Raw genomic sequence first — 15364 nt, 5'->3', positions numbered from 1 at the left:
GATATATAGGGCCTAATTTTCATATTTACTTGGGCTATGAAGTATAGCAGGAAGAACACCGATGTGCCCATCTAACATCTGCAGCACAACTGAGAGAGGTGTAAAGTAAGAAGGAGAGTAGACATAAACTGGCTTTGTTGAAATTTAGCTGAGATTTTGAAGGGTTCTCAGATATTCTTTTATTTGTGCGCTCTAAGATACAGAGAAGATACACAGTATATATCTTTCACTCACTGATTCACAAAGCATTTATTAAGTGCCTATACATGCTGGATATTATGTTATATACCGTGACTATAAAGACAAAAACAAAAGTTTCTGTTCTCAAGGAGGTTATATTTCATTTCATTTCATTTTATTTTATTTTTTGGGGGGAAGGAACATGTAGACATAGAACCATAAAAATATATACAAACTATTTCCTAAAGGAGGGCACTAGTAGTAGAAGTAATCAGGACAAACTTTTTAAAAATGTAATTTGAGCTGAGTTTTGAAGAATGCTAAGAATTCAACAAGGTAAAAATTGAGAAAAGAGTCCATTCTAGGCATAGGGAATTGTCTGTGCAAAGGCATGGGGCAGGAGGTGGACTGCTATATACAAGGCACACCAAGGCAGGCCAAATTGGCCAGAATATAAAGAGTATGTGAGAAAAGTAATGTGCAATAAGCCTGGAAAGCAGAAGCCATGATATAAAGGATTTTCAAAGTTAAATATTGGAAATTTTTTCATCCTAGAAGAAAGATGGAGTCATGGGAAGTTCTTGAGCAGAGTACTGACATGGCCAGACTTATACTTTAGGATTATCACTTTGTACAGAGGAGAGGCCAGGCTGGGAGACCAATTAGGAGATATTATACTAGTTCAGGGGAGAGATTGGTAGCTCCATACATGGAGAAAAAGGGGGAGAGTGGGAAGAATGCAAAAGAGATTATGGGTATAGATTCTACAAGAAATGGCAACAGCATGGCTATGAGAGAAAGTAAGTGACAATGAATCTGAGTTGTGAACCTGAGTGACTGAAAGGATAGAGGCACTATCAAAAGAAATAGGGAAGCTAGGAAGAGGGAAGAGTATGTGGGGAAAAGATAATGAATTCTGTTTTAGACAGAGTGTGTTGGAGATGCCTTTGGGAAATCTAGCTGGAGATTTGAAAAAAGCAGTTGGTGATGTAGGCCTAAAGTTTAGAAGAGATAGTGGGGTTGGATATATAGATGTGGCAGTTAGAGGTATAGAGGTGACAGGTGAACTCATGGGAGCTGATGAGATCACCAAAAGAGTAAGGATAGAGAGAGAAGTAGGCCCAAGATAATGCTCCGGGGTACAGAGAAACATAGGACGTAGGACAAAGATAAGATAATGTTTCATTAAAGAGACTGAGAGCAAGCAGTTTTCAGGTGGGAAGAGAACAAGGAGAAGACAATGTCACAAAATTCATGGAGGAGGGTGCATAGTTGAATATTGAAGAGAGGTTAAGAAGAACTGAAAGCTATTGGATTTGACAATTAATAGATGATTGCACAATTTCCACTGAGTGATGAGATTGGAAGCTGGATTATAAAACATTGAGAGGTATGCTGTAAGAAAAGGAGACAATAAATACAAATAGTTGTTTTTTTAAATTAGGAATTTGATTACAAAAAAGAGAAATGTAGGATGGTAGTTTTGAGGAGGGAGGAGGATCAAACAAAGGTCTTTTTAAAAAGGCGTAAGTGGATAAAGAGAAATTAAAGATTAGGGAGACAGAAAGGATGATGGCAGGAGCAAGCTCTTGGAGGAGGAAGGGGATGGGATTAAGGATAGAAACAGAGGCTGGCATTTGCTAGGAAAATGAGCACCTACTTCTTTTTCTTTAAGATGAAAGAAGAAAAGAAGACAGGAGGAAAAGATACTGAGGTGATCTGGATTGTAGAATTGTGGTGAGGTAAAAGCTTGCAACAGAGGGACTTAATTTTTTTGGTTCAAGGTTCTCTATAGAGAAAGGTTTTTTTGTTTGTTTGTTAAGGTGGGGTGCCTTATATAAGTGGCTTGAGGAAAGAAGAGAAAATTTGGAACAGACTATATGAGGATTGGGATAGAGTCAACTAGGAAAGACTGATGAGCACGGTAATGGCCCAGTTGAGCCTGGATAACATAAGTCTGTAGTAGACCTATTCAGCACAGTTGTATGATTTCATCAATATTCAGCAACAAGTATTTGGGAGAGAAGGTGGATGGTAGGAGTAACTTGAACTGGGGTCAAAATACGATTAGGCATAGAAGGATAGGGTAAAGGAACTCAATGGTAAAGGACAGTATCAAGAGAGACTGGCTACCTATAGGGTCAAGATTTTGAAATAAGGAAAGGTCAAAGCAGGGATGAGGCTATAGGGAAAAAGGAGTAGAGGGACTAGCTGATGAAGAACAGGTTTAAGACACAGGGAGAGATGGAAGATAGGCAAACCAGGCGGTACAGAAGATTATTATTATTATTATCATCATCATCAGTGTTAATCTGAATAGGTAGTAACATATATAGCATTTCTTATCCTGTGAAGCATAACTGATAAAATATCAATGTACCTGCCTAGATCAGTAGTATTAGTAGAGTATTTGCTAACCACAAGGGTGTACATAAGATCTGAGAGTAGCAATGTAGTTGTATTTACACTGTCACTTTATTTGGCAGCATAATCAAAATGGAAAAAGCATAACCATGTACCCAGAGTGTGCTTGAAATGTATATAGCATGGGGCCATACAGAATCTATCAGTGTTCTCCAATGCAGCACATCTGACACTTACATAGGAACGCGAGGACACACAAACCACATAGTCATTTCATCTGTGAAGTGGAGCTGGCAACATACGGAAGCTTCTATCCCCAAATAGTATGTTGAATGTAACTGTTCAGTTAAGGTAAGGTACACAATGCAGTGTGACCTGTGTTGTTAACTGTACAGACAAGGATACACCGTATCCTTTTCTACCTTGTGATACAAGTGGTATTCAGTTTACTAGAGTAAACTTGTATTTTAGCTTAGGTCCAAAGCCAAAAATCCATATCGAGTATTCACTTAATTCCTTTAGGTTCACCAGGCATGAAACATATCTGCAATCCACATCAAAACTGAAAATGCAGCCTGCATTTGTGAGCTGTAGGGATAGAGAAGATACAATATATCTTCCCATCGTGTAAGGGATAACAAAATTAAGGTTTCTCCCTTTGACAGAGATAGGAACACATTTGTGTCCTGAAGAGTCACATCAAGACCATATCATTTGTATATGCCCAGAGGAGAGAGAGTGGGGAAAATGCCCTTTATTTCCAAAAGAGGTTTTGACAGGGCCGGTAGGTTTCATTTCCAAGTTGGTAACCCAAATGTGTACATGGAAAAAAAAGATGTGTGACAAAGGGATAGCACCCTCTTAAGCAGCGCTTTTCATAAAACCAGTCTGTACTGGCAGCCTTTAAGAATGAAGAGATGAAAGTGATAACTGCGCGGCAAGGCAGCATGGGGCACACTGAAGACCTCAAGCAATCCTTATAGATGCAGAGGTTTGCCAGTGATACATGAGCCACGGACAAACAACAGTTTGTCCTCTTCGAATCCCGTGCAACATTTGTTGCACGCTGAACTTCGCTGCTGGGTTTGGCACCGGACACAGAAAGCTTCCTCTGCATCTCCTGATGTTTAAAAAAAGCAGCAAGGCCCTTCACACATGGTTCATGTTCTTATTGTTCACTTGAGCGCCTCTGATTTGTTGGGGGGAAAGGGAAGAAGAGACACTTGGTGGATGAAGTTTGGCTTAACTCCCCAAAGCCCGACTCTCCCAGGGTAACTCGCTGCTTCAGGGTACTTTACCTTCGTGCTGGGCTGGGTCTTGCTGGAGCCGTATTCATATTTCTTCTTTCCGCTGCCTTATTAATATCTGAAAAGAATAATCAACCCATCTGTTCAATGCTATGGAATAAAAACAAGATCATCAGCACATTTCAAATGAGAGCAACAACAAAAAAATACAATTGCCAAACAGATGGTGCAAGAAAAATCCATTCAGCAAAGACACACTGTCACTTGGGCAATTTTTATTAAGGCAGTACAATGTCATGACTTGATAAGGAATGGCCCTCAGATTTACAATGAACACAAATCTTGGGCAAAAATGATTCTTTAATGACTAACACTGTGGCAAGTCTTGAAGCCAGGATTCCCCAAGGATTGAATTTAACTCCCTTCACCCATCCTTGATGGACTGGTTTTAAGGGCCTTTGGTGTCTTTAATAGGGTAAAAAAGAACAAAAGGCCAAGCAATTTTTTGTTACTGAGAAATGATGGTTGACCAGAATCAGCTAAAAACTTACAATGTTTTAGGAGGCAAGTAGCCTAGCTTATTATTAGGTCATTCTTATGTTTTATGTTGCTTTACCATTGAATAGGAATTTCCATAATGAGATGTCAGAAATATAGTTGTATGGCCTAATTGCTAAATGGAATACTAGTATGACCTTCTAAAATTCAACACCATTTACAGTCAAGAATAAAGGGCCAAGATGCAGGACTTGCTTCCAATTTAAGTGCATTTGGTAAATCAAACCCAAGTACTATGATAAATACTATAAACTATAATAGTGAAATAATTAACTTCACCAAAAATGTTCCTTTAAATAAATTTCCATCAGAAGAACCTGACACACAGTACATAAAGTACGAAAAGGAGAATGACATTGAATCATGAAGTTATGGACATACTAACATGACCTGCCAAAAACTGCCTGGCAACAAATAGATAATGAAAACAATGGAGAAGCTGAGAAGGGATGTGGTACCAGAAGACATGTATCCAATGAAATGGTAACAGAACTGGCAGTTTACTTATATCTAGGACACCTGTTTTACAAATTTCAATCATATAAGAAATGTTTTCCTCAACCCAAAAGGGGATGATTAAAAGTATATTATCAAATATTTTGAAGCAATCACAAAGCCATGATGCTTAAAAGATGATTATTAGAGTTCTAAAAAAAAAAAAAATTCCTATCCAAAGTCTTGAATTGAGATAAATAAGGAGAAACTTAAGTGTTATAACCCAAAGTCTTAGCATCCTATAGAGAAAATAGTTCACTTTATATTGTGCTTTCCAGGTCAATTCAACATACATTATTTAAATTTAATCTTCAAATAGGAATTTCAAATTAGGAAGCTTTTCCCACTAAGTCTAAGAAAAAAGGTCAGTAGACCTTTGATTAAAAAAAGAAGACAATAGAGAAACTTAACAGAAGCACATTTCACCAAACAGAAGGTATGTTTTTCATTTAGCATAGCCTAGCTGTAATTGGTCCTTTAAAAAAAAATACAGGATACATTTTCTCAATAGTTCTGAAGTAATGAGACTCTGGACCACGGCTCTATAAACTGCAATTCTTCAGGTCTTCAAGTCCTCTTATTTCTAGATTCGAATACTGTTACATTCTTTAGGGAAAACATCCCACCAAAATCATTTAGTTGTTTAGGAACAATGATCTAAGGATGGGAAGGTCTGACTGTTCAGTCATTTTGTGCCAAGTATAGATAAAAAACTAATCATCTTTCTCAACATTTCACTATAGTTTTAAAAACATTTCTGCAGTTTTGAGAGCATTTATAAAACATCTATTGTAAAAGCAAGACTATATCCTGCAGTAGGCACCTAAAATTTCTGGATTTTATGAATATTTAGATGATAAGCTGATAAAAATAGTGTTAACATTTGCTTTCCATTTGAATACAGTTACTTCAATTCGCTATAGGATGCCCCCTATTGATATCAACTCTATATTGATATTGAATCATAGAATCTGAGTAGGAAAGGATCTTTAGGGTTATCTGGCCCAAACTCTTACCTGCCACAGAACTACTGAGAAAATGTATTTTACATAGGAGTCCCTTCTATAATATCTTTGACAAGTAGCTGTCCAACTGCTGATCATTTCCAGTGGCTCCATCCCTGTTAGATCCCTCCACCCTCCATCTCTGGCCCATTAGGACAGTTGCCCACCACTCACCTATCCCTACCTTATATTCGGAAAGCAACTTTCCTTTCCTGAGTGGCTCCTGGGGCTTCCTAGGATCTTCTGCACCAGTAGGCCGTTTGTGCACAGAGCACCTACAGGGTGCATCACCATTGTTGAGAGGTAGGGCCAGGGGGCAGGGATGAGAATTGCTGTTTTATAGGCAGACACACAGAGGTTCAGAAGGAGTCAACAGAGCTCAAGCCTGGGAGTCAGGAAACCTGTGTTCTGGCTAGCTCTTCCACCAACCAGCTGTATGGAACATTGCATTGCATAATTTTCCCCACTGCCCACTGTTGTTGGGTGGAAAAAAATGGAAAGAAGTGTGTTATATGGCCTAAATGCAAAAGTATTTCTAGTGAAAATGAAATAAACAAATATCTTGAGGGATACTAAAAATTTTTTAAACTGTTTCTAAGGTTAAACATTTAAGTGTTCTTAATGTTTTGTACCTTTAAATCACTTGATCAGCAATTTACCTTTGAGTGTGAGTGTGTATTTTTAAACATTTTCTTTTACATAAAAAGGCAATATATCAGGCAGTTAACAAGAGCCAAGCCACCTCCCTTCCTTGAGACTCAGTTTCTTTATCTGCAAAAGAAAGGGATTAGACTAGATTTTTAAGGTCCCTTCTCACTGTAAAATACTTGGATTTGGCCCCCAAATTCAGGAAATATATTTGGCTGATCTGGCTTAATAGGCGTTTCTTCTGTAAAACCTCTAAAACAACATTCTATATATTTCATTTTAGTGATCATAGATAAGCAACCTTTTAAAAGTGGTATACTAAGTCTTCATTTAGACACCCCAATTTGAGGTTTCCTGTGTTTAGAATAGCCCATGCTCTACACCCTGCTGGAAACTTTACCAAGAGCAGGAAGATACACTTATTTTTTTTGTCTGAAGAGGATGGACAAATCAAGCATGACCTTCTTTCTACCCAGCAGGATTGAAGAATTCTTTTTTCCCAAAGTCTGCAGTTAGGAGTAAAAAAAAAAAAAAACAACAAACAAACAAACAAAAAAACCCAAAACACTGAACTTTTAGATAATCTGTAGGTTTTTAAGTGGAAGAATGGTGAATAAGTCATGAAAAGTAAAATCAATTTAAGAGAACTGACTCCAATATGGCATGATTCAGAAGCCTGCAAGCTCCATCTTCCATTCCTCTCCAAAATATCTTGTCTATACTGGCTTTTAATTCCAACAAAGGTTCATTAATAAAGTTCTTTTTTAAAATGTAAATACTTCTGGGAGTAGTTAAAGAGTCTTTTTTTGGTAAACTTTAAACTTTTAAGTCCTTACCTTCTGTCTTAGAATCAGTACTGCATATTGGTTCTATGGCAGAAAAATGGTAAGAACTAGAATGGGGGTTAAGTGACTGGCCTAGGAAGCATCTGAGGCCAAATTTGAACCCAGGACCTCTTGTCTCTAAGACTGGCTCTCTGGCCACTGAGCCATCTAGCTGCCCTCTAGTTAAAGAGTCTTAATGTGAATTCCTTTAATCAAGTGCCTTAAAATTCCAACATCTATTTAGGCCAGTATAGTTTATATTGAGGAAGTTTAAAGCAAGGGAGAAGAGAGAAATAAAAGAAGAGTCTATTTTGAATTACTCACAGAAAAAGCAAACCATAGTGGGGTGTGTCAAAAATTAGCATAAAGATCCTGGGCAAACTGTGTCTAGGAAAAAGAGAACTCCATGTATATCCCTTTACCTTTACTCCTGTCAACTGTTCCCAGAACAAGCAGGGTGCCATTCTCTCCATAACAAACTGAAATGTTGATTTCTATAACTTGTTAAATGGTCTATTGTTGTTGTTCAGTCATGTCCAACTCTTCATCCAACCCCATTTAGGGTTTTCTTGGTAAAGATACTAAAGGAGTTTGCTATTTCCTTCTCCAGCTCATTTAAAAAATAATGAATCTTCCTGACTCCAGGCCTGGCACCTTATCCACTGTGCCATTTACTGCTACTCATTATACTAGTTTGAACACATAGAGGCTTGGCTTAAATATATGTATATTTTCAAGTGACCTTTTAGAAACCAAGATAACGTGTTTTTAAACAAGAGAAAACATACCAATTAAAGGAATGCCACACAGAAATACAAAACACAGAATAATTTAAAAGATCAACTTAATTGAAAGAGATGTGCACTAGCAGTCACAAAAGAGAAAGATGAAAACTGATAGATTCAATACTAAAAGTTTTATTTTTGATTAATGTTCTAGATAAGTTTGACATAATGGTCCCTAGATAAAGTTGCATGTGAAAAATATATATTGCATGAAGTAGCAAGCATGAGAGCTGCTTAGCTTACCTATCCAGTTGCCTTCAAAGGCAACTCTCTTTCCCTTGCAAAATCTGGACTTCTTCATTCATAAGGCATAAACTTCTAAGCAATGAAACACACTAACGGCTGGAATTATTAGAAGTACTCTGAGTCTAGGAATCAATACCAAGAGACAGCACCACCACTTATCCATTGTTAAGATTCCTAGGGATAACATAAATAGCATAATTATAAGATTACTCCAAAAGGCTCATTAGAAAAGAATGAAATTTTAGTAATCAAAAATTATGCAATTCAGAAAAGGTGATAAGATGTCATTATATGTCATCACTTAAAAAAGAAAAGTCTAATAATAATGTCAAGACATGGACTATCATAGCTTTTGAGCTCCCAAATAAGGGGGTCAAGGGATGTCATCCAAAGACTATTACTTTTCTTCTGTTCTTTTCAAAAAAGAAAAAAAAACAACCCTGGTCCATTCTATAGTTAGATATGTCTATTCATTGTACTGTATAATCTAATATACCATATCTTCTTTCGCTTTTTGATCCAGTCCTTTATGCGCAGTACCTGGCATATTACTGCTGCTGCTGTTACTGCTATTACTTGCTAGTACTACTAATCCTTGAGGTATGGATTCCCTTACACTTGGAAAACTCCATCAGTTTCCAACAGTTCATTTATCCTGTTTGCCTTTTCTCTTACAAAAGAATATATCTACTTTCAATTGGATAAAAATACAATCATTCCTGGAAAGAGGAATGAAGAAAAGTACTCTTTACTATTCCGAAGAGGTCTTAGGGGATACTGGTTTGTCTAGACTGTACAATGATAAGCTCCAATAGCTATATCCATAAGGACCCCCACTGTCAAAATAGAGGAGAATCCATATTATTTAGTTAAATCTACAATCTCTATTATATAATCGCTCTGCCCCTTTCCTTGCTATTGAGATTTTATTAACTTAAACAATCTCAAAAAAATTCGTTATTAGCATTCTATTATTAAATTATCCTGCTTTCCTAATGAAAATGATGTTGGGCTGAAAATGAGGACATCTAGTATCCAGTCAGCTCTATGATCCCTGGTTAAGCTATTAATGCCTTTGAGCCTTGCTTTTTCAATCAGTAAAATGTGGATATTATTTGTCCCATATCATAGCATAAATGATTGGAAAAAGACAGATTGAAATGGTACATTTTCATTCATTTGGGAAAATAAAGGAGGTTTAATTTAAAGAGTAAGATGCCTACCATAAAAAAAAGAAAAAGAAATATCATTTTTATTAAAATATTCAGTGGCTCAACTGGGCCAACAAATTATGGATGGGTTAAATTGAGGTCCTTGGAGACCTAAGTAAAATAATTTATAATTAACATATCAGTAGTCATAACTAGCAAGCACTATGGAAGAGCACTAAATTTATAAGTCAGAGAACTGAGTTTCATCTATGCCACTTATTATCTCTGTCATTTCAGGCATGTCATTTCAGCACTTTAGGACTCTGCATCCTCATCTATGAGGGAACTAGACTAAAGGACCTCTCAAATCCCTTTTAGTTTTAAATTTATAATGCTGTGATCTTCTGTCTGAATGTCTGTCTCTCTCCCTCCAAATGGTGGATAAGCTTATTCTTTTCATAGCCAACTCTATACCCCATCAAACCCTAATATAATTTATTCTATTTTCTCAGTAAACTTTTTTTTCAGTTTCACATAGTCTCCATATAAATATGAATTTGGAATTAATGAGTCCAGTTTTCTGAGATTTTCTATTACAATTATGTTTTAAGAAATAAGAATGCTTCAAATGAAATAATTATTTTTAGTGTTCTTGATGAAGCTCAGTTCAAATAGGGAGAAACAGAGCAACATGTCTGGTAGATATGGGGCATAAGAGAATTCTTTAATAATGAAGCTCAGAGGTTTTCCCTTAAAGAAATCAAGTGGTTCAAAGTTACTCATCACTATTCAGAAAAAAGAAAGACAGAATTTTACTGATACCTAGTTTTCATTCTACAGAGCTAGGTGGTACAAGTGGATAGAGTGGGATAGAGTGCCAGGCCTAGAGTCAGGAAGACTCACCTAGATGAGTTAAAATCTGGCCTCAGACACTTACTAAATGTATGAACCTGGGCAAGTCACTTAACTCTGTATGCTTCAGTTTCCTCACCTATAAAATGAGCTGGAGGGAGAAAACGACAAACCACTCTAGTATCCTTGCCAAGAAAACCCCAAATGTGTCTGGACAAAGAGTTGGACATGACTGAAAACTGACTGAACAACAGCTTTCATTTTCTATATCTGTCTAACCCTGATTACATGTAGTAAATTAACACTTGGGTTTTCTCCTTGGGTTTACTAAAGTCCTTGTTTTAAGAGAAATCATTTCTCTCTCCCCTTAGTCTGTTGCAATAACTACAGAAGCCATTATTATAACTAAAATCAAATGAAAAACGAAAGCACTTAAGAACAGCATAGATAGCAGGGCTCACATTAATGATCTAAAAATTAAACATCAAAGGTGAAAAAAATGAATTCAAGTTATACAATTCTAATCATGTCAGGGCTTGTCTTCCAAAAAAAATTTGTTGTTACTAATTCTGTTCCATCTGATGGATTTTAAAGCATTCTTGGGATATGCATTAAATTTTAAGTTTCCTTTTCAGACTTCCCAGTCAGAATATAATAAAATACTAACCACTGATCTTGCCCTATTTTGGTAATATGCTTTCCAAGTCTGTGGTTCTGTAAGAGCAAATTGACAACTAAAATTCTTAAAATTCCATGAGTTAGAGCTATCAGTGAGATTTTGTCAATGAGGTTAGAGTTCTCTTCTCACTCCTTTAAGACATTTTGCTTTCCAATTTCCAATCTCAAAAAAAAAAAAAAAAAAGACTAAGAGTTGTACTAGCAACCAAAGTTATTGTAGATATTTAATAAATATAAACATACGTACCACTGCAAATTCACACCACTTGAAGTAAAATGGAGCAAATCTAATGTTAATAAGCATGAAGGTCCCCCCCCCACCCCCGCCTTTTTTTAATCTAAGAAGCTGAAAGTAGCCAAATGCTGTTAGCAGAGTTAAATACCTAAAGCCAGAGGGTGAAACACAGTTGAATTTAAAGATAAAGGGGCAGCTAGGTGGCTCAATGGATAGAATCCCAGGCCTAGAGTCAAGAGGATAAAATCTGGGATAAAATCTGGCCTCAGGTGCTGCCTAGTTGTGTGACCCTGGGCAAGTCATTTAACCCTCTTTGCCTAGCACTTTTCCTTCAGTTTTAGAGTTGTTACTCTGAGACAGAAAGTAAGGGGATTTAAAAAAAAACCTTTAAAGAGCAAGTAGGATGCTTAAAAAAGAGGTTGATTATTTTGGAGAAACTACTTCTAACTGAATAACTTTTATTATTTTGAAAGATACCTAATGTAATCAACTCCCTCATTTTGTCCCTTCTTCCAAGCTAAACAGATTTCAAGGTACTTCTAACCACTATAAAATTATTAAACAAAGAAAAAATAGATTAAAAAAATTTTTTTGCTCAGAACTCAGTAAAACAAACCCATCTATGAACCAGAACTGCAACTCTAAATTAAAAATCTGGCACACAGAATTTGAGTATCATTACAATTTTAATTACAATCTATTACTTCTATTTCTATTGTTAAAATAATTACAACTAACTACCTCTATTTCAATCATTTTCTTGTATAGATTTGAGTTTTGAATTCAGTGTGAACTTTCCCTGAGTGCACATAAGAAATCATAAAACAGCACACTAATATGGCATCAAGGCAATGTACCCATACCATTTTAGGAGTCTGTGATTCTATCCTTACCTGTTGCAGGGAAGCACACAAGTGGGATTTAGATCAGGACAAAAAAGAAATTACATCCTGTATTATTTAGATAAAAAAAAAAAAGGCTATAAGTAGTACTAGCAACCAAAGTTATTGTGGATATTTAATAAATTCTAAATTTATTTTACAAATCCTACAAATTCTCTCTTAAAAGTTATTTTTCTTTACAAAGCAACACAATCAATTTTATTAACACAAGTAATTTTAAAGAATGAATTTCTTGTGTCAATTCTACTTTTAATATGGTACCTAACTAATCCAGCATGCAAATCATCTTCCCTAAAAAGCAAAGGTTTTTAAAGAGTTCTCTTGATTTATAGGTTCAATTCAAATTAGTCTTCAGGAACCCAATAATTTCAGATAAAAAATTTTGAGTTTTAATCAATGAACTCTTCTCTTTCCTTGATAGGAAATGTTTTCCTTTATAGTTTTTAAAAACACAGGCATTGTCTAGCACCAGGGCAAAAAGACAAAGTTTTTTAGAGAGCAATGCTTGGAAAGGCAGGTTAAGGGGGAAAAAATCCTTAGATTTTAGTAGAATTTTGACTCTCTGGGGACAATTATTTCTTTAATGTAAAAAGAATAAGTGTAGCTGACCTATCAATTACTCTATTTAGGAAAGGAGGGGAAAAAATGACAATGTGTGAACACATTTATTTTTGAACATAATAAAATTATCTGAAAAGCAGCAGGCATGCTGGCAATTATATATTCTGCTGTCACTCTGTTTTGTGTTGCTGTATTTATTACTTTTTTTCAGACAGTGCCTTAATTCCTTCATTAGTGCCACTCACTAATAATGGATGTAGAGATTTCTTTTCCTTTTTTGGGAGTCCTCATTCTTTTGAAAGTCAATAGTTCGCTTAAATTGAGTTCATTCCAAAGACTTCAGGTACAAGTACACTTATTTCACAAGACAAACCTTTTGCTCACACTTATGTGATATTGTCACCTAAAACCAGTGTGAAGGTAAACTCTTCATTAGTAAAGCATGTGAATTTTATATTTTGGGATAGTTATTTCATTTTTCATACTAGAGGTCAAACACAAGTAAGCAACATTAAGTAGAAAGAAAACAAATATTAAACATCCACTCCCAAGATTTCCTTTTCTTAAAAGTAAAATTTATTCAGATATACTTATTTACTAACTGGGTCTCAGAAATGCACTGCCACCTGCAGGTCAATGATGTAGAGGTGATTATGATGATTTTTTGAAAAAGGAAGTCTCAAATTTTAAAATCTTTTCTTGGTGGTAAATGTAGGTCATGATTCCTAAATCTCTGTCCAAAGATGGCTCTCCCCACAAAGTTCTAAAACTATTACTTAGTGAAATAAAAGTTCTGACTTCCTCTCACATAAGTCAGCAGTTTAAAACTTGGAGGTGACCTCAGTCTTACACAGATTCTTTATCAAAACCACACCACTACCTCAAAAGAATACTGAATTGATAAAAGAAAACCCTATAGTAATCCAAGAGTTGACTATGTTAACAGTTCCCCTTTAAATAACTTAAATAGTATCAGTCAAAAATATATATGGAAATGAACAACTTTTGGATGAACTCGGATGTCCCTTGAAGCTATAACAACTATGACCTATGAAAAAGCTAAACATATTAAATGGCACCAACGAGCAAGTTTTTTTATAAGCATGCAACATTTAACAAAACGCTTCTGGAAGAATTATTTCCATTTAGGAATTAAACTTAGTTTTGAACTTCATAACTGAGAATGTGGTAAACTTCAAAGAAGATCCTCAGGATAAGAGAAAGATGGGGAAAGGGATGATGCAGAAACTAGATTTAAAGAAGAAACCATCCTGTTGTTTATATGCCAACAAATAGGGAGAAGTGAGATGTTTAATCCGGGTAACACTGGATTGGGCGCTTCAGTGTTTTCACACCACAGACTGAATTAGGCAGCAAGTGTCATTATTTGTTTCCCAAGTTCAAAAACCAAAAGCTCTTCCCGTCAGCTTTCGTAGAAGGTTTTATTGTTTTTATTTTTGTTTTTAAAAAAAGAAACCACCAGGCTGCTCTTTAAAGAAACTGTGAGCAAACACCCTAAAAGGTATGCTCTTGAGTCCTAGTTTCTGTAGTCCTTTGGGAACAAGAGAGATCACTAACAAGCCGGTAACGAGAACGTCGTACGCACGTAAGTAGTGGTGTACTAATTACAAAGCATCTAACAACCCCGGGCTGCACCTCGGGGGTAAACTGCAGGACGCGCACAAAGGCAGGCCAAAGGCAACCGCTCCAGCGCAAAGCTTGAGCCAGAAGCGGGGCGGCGGGGGAAGAGTTAATCAATCAATCTTCAAACTCCGAGGGAAACTCTGGGCCTCCGAAGCTTGGGAGAGCCCCACCATTTTCCAGCATCCAGTCCCGCGCAGGGACGATTCTGGGACGATCAAGAGGGAAGACGACTGGCGGAGATCGGTGGGAGCGGAGGCGCGTGTGGGTGGCGGAGGGAACGCGCTCCCTCTTCCAACCTTTCAGACACCTCAGGTCTCGCCCCGGCGCGGCGCGCGCCACGCTGCCGGAGAGGAAGCAGAGCCCGGAGGAGCGCGCGAGGCGACGCGAAAGGAAAGAGAGGGCAGCGCGCGGGCGCGCACGAGGCCAATGAGGACCAAGGACCGAAGGGGAGGGGGGCTGGTTTGGAGCGAGCGAGGGCGGGGGAGGGGAGGCGCGCGCTGAACAGGCTCCTGTCTCCCCTCACCCCATCCTCCCATCCCAGCCTAGCCATCCGATTAGCCGGTCCTGCGTAGACCCCAGCTGACATCGCCAGGTTTCCGCCCCATCCCCGTCACTCACCGCTACCAGAGCCGTGGGCCTTCCCCGGCCGTTCTTTTTCCTCAAGGGGCAGCCACTGCCACCAACGCGGCCGTCACTCACGCCTAGGCCGCTGGGGCCTCCTCCTCCGTCCTCGCAGTCGTCCGTCGTAGGACAAAGGCGCCACCAACCGACCGGCGCGGGCACGAGAGAATGGCGACCTGGGCGGAAAGTGGGGTGGGAGGCGGACGGGCAGGGGGAGGGGGACGAAGGCCCGGGGGCCGCGCACGTAACAGATGCGCGGCAATGTCGCGAGAGAAAGCCGGTTTACGGCAGGCCGAGTTGGGAGTCCCAGAGGGCTATTGGCCCCGCCCCCCTCTCTATAAATTCGGGGAATGGGGGTGTGTGTGCATA

General features: G+C 37.9%; 1 protein-coding gene across 3 annotated transcripts in view; it reads right to left on the bottom strand.

Annotated features, from left to right (window-relative positions):
• NCOA5 (nuclear receptor coactivator 5) overlaps positions 1-15087 on the bottom strand; it is a 29881-nt gene extending 14794 nt beyond the window's left edge. For 2 of the 3 annotated variants that reach the window (XM_044664098.1, XM_044664100.1), the window contains exons 1-2: positions 6033-6076; positions 3843-3909 (exon numbers count right to left, since the gene is read on the bottom strand). In XM_044664098.1, coding sequence (XP_044520033.1) covers positions 3843-3880 — 38 coding nt within the window. In that variant the 5' untranslated portion in view covers positions 3881-3909; positions 6033-6076. Of the gene's footprint in view, positions 1-3842; positions 3910-6032; positions 6077-14992 lie in introns of those variants that run through there. The other variant, XM_044664099.1, reaches the window with a different exon arrangement.
• Positions 15088-15364: the final 277 nt, after the last annotated feature.

Source organism: Gracilinanus agilis, chromosome 2, assembly GCF_016433145.1.
Source record: "Gracilinanus agilis isolate LMUSP501 chromosome 2, AgileGrace, whole genome shotgun sequence".
NCBI classification, from domain to species: domain Eukaryota; kingdom Metazoa; phylum Chordata; class Mammalia; order Didelphimorphia; family Didelphidae; genus Gracilinanus; species Gracilinanus agilis.
This window is presented reverse-complemented; position numbering and strand designations above follow the sequence as displayed.